Raw genomic sequence first — 2,898 nt, 5'->3', positions numbered from 1 at the left:
AGGTGTGGTATATTATTCGGTTGGCGTGTTTTTCCAAAAAAGAGATGATACTCGGGGGATAATAGTCCAAATCTGGAGGCAGGCCATAGGCGTCAAAGAATGTTGCCACATTATTCTCCTCCAAGGTCAAGGCGAGCCAGTGCTCCCCCGGTTGGCTACGCGGGTGGGTGTTTACAATAAAATGTCTCGCCGGGGTGGGGGTTAAAGAGTTTAACTCATCAGAGGCGTAGACACCTCCAAATAACTTCCCCTGGAGGCGGGTCATCAGAGTTTCCAGGGCTCTCCCGTCCATCTCTCAGTAATAGTCCACCAGTACTTGCCGTTTTGAGTCTATTTCCAGAATAGAGTCATAGCATGCGTAGACAATAAGTGTGACTGTGTGAGGCAGTGGAGCTTTGAATCTCATCTCCAATCTGACACTACCGTTAGACACAGTCGATAATGCAGATGTGTCGTCGTTAGCGCTCAAATTGAACACATATAGAGCATAGCCGTCCATGAAATCCTCGTGATCAATACAGAGAGGCAGATCCTTCAAATGTCTGCCTGTAGACGTAAACAAATTATAAAACTCGCGAGCGGCATTCCTTTCGGAAAATTGTGGTTGAAAAGGTTTCGAGGGGATTTGTCTTCCTTCCTGCGTCAGAGCTAAATACTCCATGTTATAATTAGCAAAGTTGAAAGGGTTACTTTCTCGACGACCCGTGAACGCCGTGTGTGCAACTAGGCCAACTACGACATAACGAGGCATTGGTCCGAGGAAAAGGTTATCTTGCTGACACGTTCGAGATTGTTGAGGGATAGAGTACGTTTTTACGTTAATACGTGACAGGGGGTACAAAGCGTTCTCTTTGCGGAGTGCAGCCTCGTGTCCCAGAGAAACAGCTGGAGACACAGCGACCCTTTTGACAAATAAAGAAGCGCTCAATATTTTTAACTTATGATCGCTGTTAGCCGGTGAAATGAAGCAGAAATCATTGTTGGCCTTGATGAGTTTGACGCGTAAGTCCACATTGTTTAACAGGAGTCGTTCACAAAAAAATATGTCGGCATGTAGAGGGCCTATGACATAAAATGATCTGGAGCCAGCAACCCTCTGCGCTCGGTTCACCAAACCCTCATTCACAGCGTCGCCAGTAAGGTCAGTGGTGTCCATTTGTCCACTTTTATCTTTGAAAAACATACCGGCTGTGAACTGGCTCTTCAAAGAAGCGTCCGAAAAGTTTAATAAAGCTTCTATCATGGATCGATAAGGGTGTGTCGAACTGGACTGAGATATCAATCTGTCTGCCAAAGTAACATCAACTTGGGAGAATATGGTGTTAAGTGGGTAATTGATAAGCCCCACCTTCTCCGCCGCAGGTAAACGGGATCCATCGGCGTTTGTCACCTGTAATTGGAGCTGAAGCAGGGTGTCCGCGAGGTCCAGATATTTAGAACCATCGCCAGGAACAAAAAACTCGATGGGGCCGTCTTCGGTAAGGGCCGAGATCGGGAGCATCTCCACATATTGACTCCCTTCGATCGATAATTGCGTAAGGGGTGGGGCAAACAAATCCAATTCGGCCAGAGTGCATTCATGTGAACGGTGGTGTGCGAGCGCCATTTGGTATGAAGGGGTTAGGAGAAGATGTCCGCGTGGCTTCTTCGACGCTTCCTTCTGGAAACTGATCTCGGTCTAGATGCACTCGCACGCTTTTTACGTGACTTCACAGGTCGACGCCCCCTTTTAACGAGTCTCCTTGCAGGTGATTTATGAGGTCTGCGTGCCAGGGTCATGATACCGGAGCCTTCCTGTGGATCTGGCTTTTTCTGAATCCTTTCCATCACGCGCCCTGCGACGTCCGTCGCTATGTTTTTAGCGGCTGTCTGGAGGTGTGGTTTCGCCATGCTGAAACCTCTCCTAAGGAGCGGAGTTACAAATCGGAACAGCTTGGCAAAGATGGAACCCAGACCTCTTCCATATTGAATTGGTGACCCGTGGAACCCAGGTAACGCCCCTCCAGCCTGGCTTTCGTAATAATCCACTAGGCGGTAAAGGTCCGGGTGTGTTGCTAACACCACCATTTTCTCACTTTGGTCTAAAATGGAGCGTGATAATTACTTTGCCGTAAGCGAAGGGGACTGGTTTGTTCTGATCAGTTTTAATTTCTATCGCTATGTCCTCAATGTGTCTTTTGTTAAGTGGAAGATAGTAAGGCGGGTTAAACGTTTTAAAAACTGTTTCTTGGTGCTCCCCCGTTATTGGAATAGTCCTTAGTAGCGGGGCTAGGGTGTCGCCGACCGTTTGGTGTTGAATCAAGTCCGTGTATATGTAGAAATGGTAAAGACCAGCCCTAATATCGGCGGGGTGCGTGGCTGCGGTCCAATGGGGTCCACAAGTATACCATTCGTCCGCCAAGAGTCCAAATATATATGATACCGGTGGCCTGAGCCGGATTCTGAAACGCCCAGTTCCTGTGAAAAAAAATCTCCCCACGTTCCTGGCGTATGCTATTTTAATGTCAACCTCAAAATTATCTTTCAAGATTTTTTCAAACTCTTTCCCGATTGTCTCGGGATCGTTGTAATACCCTTCTGTTAAGAATAGAGTTTTAATTTTTCTTTCATCATATTCGGTAATCACTCTCTCGCCGGGTTTGGGACGACCATGATGCCAAACGTCTATAACATCAAATGATGCCTCTTCTTCTGGCACGTTGAACCAAGTATGCGGATAGGAAATCTCTGTTATGGCGACTTCCCAATTGGAATTTAAATTTATATGACTTGCTAAGTTAACTCTGTATTGGGAAATTGTATTATCTGTATAGACAGAGGCACTGGCGTTTGAAGGCAGCGTTACATAGAACCCGTCAACTAGATTCGGGTCCATGAGGTTGAATGATGACGAATGCG

General features: G+C 46.8%; 1 protein-coding gene across 1 annotated transcript; it reads right to left on the bottom strand.

Annotated features, from left to right (window-relative positions):
• Positions 1-295: 295 nt before the first annotated feature.
• Positions 296-1,501, bottom strand: LOC130912273 (uncharacterized protein F54H12.2-like). The gene has a single exon (XM_057830246.1). It carries the CDS (start codon positions 1,499-1,501, stop codon positions 296-298), a length of 1,206 nt encoding a protein of 401 aa, XP_057686229.1.
• Positions 1,502-2,898: the final 1,397 nt, after the last annotated feature.

This window comes from Corythoichthys intestinalis, chromosome 1, assembly GCF_030265065.1.
Source record: "Corythoichthys intestinalis isolate RoL2023-P3 chromosome 1, ASM3026506v1, whole genome shotgun sequence".
Taxonomy (NCBI): domain Eukaryota; kingdom Metazoa; phylum Chordata; class Actinopteri; order Syngnathiformes; family Syngnathidae; genus Corythoichthys; species Corythoichthys intestinalis.
Note: the sequence above shows the minus strand (reverse complement) of the source record. Positions and strands in the feature narration are given on the sequence as shown.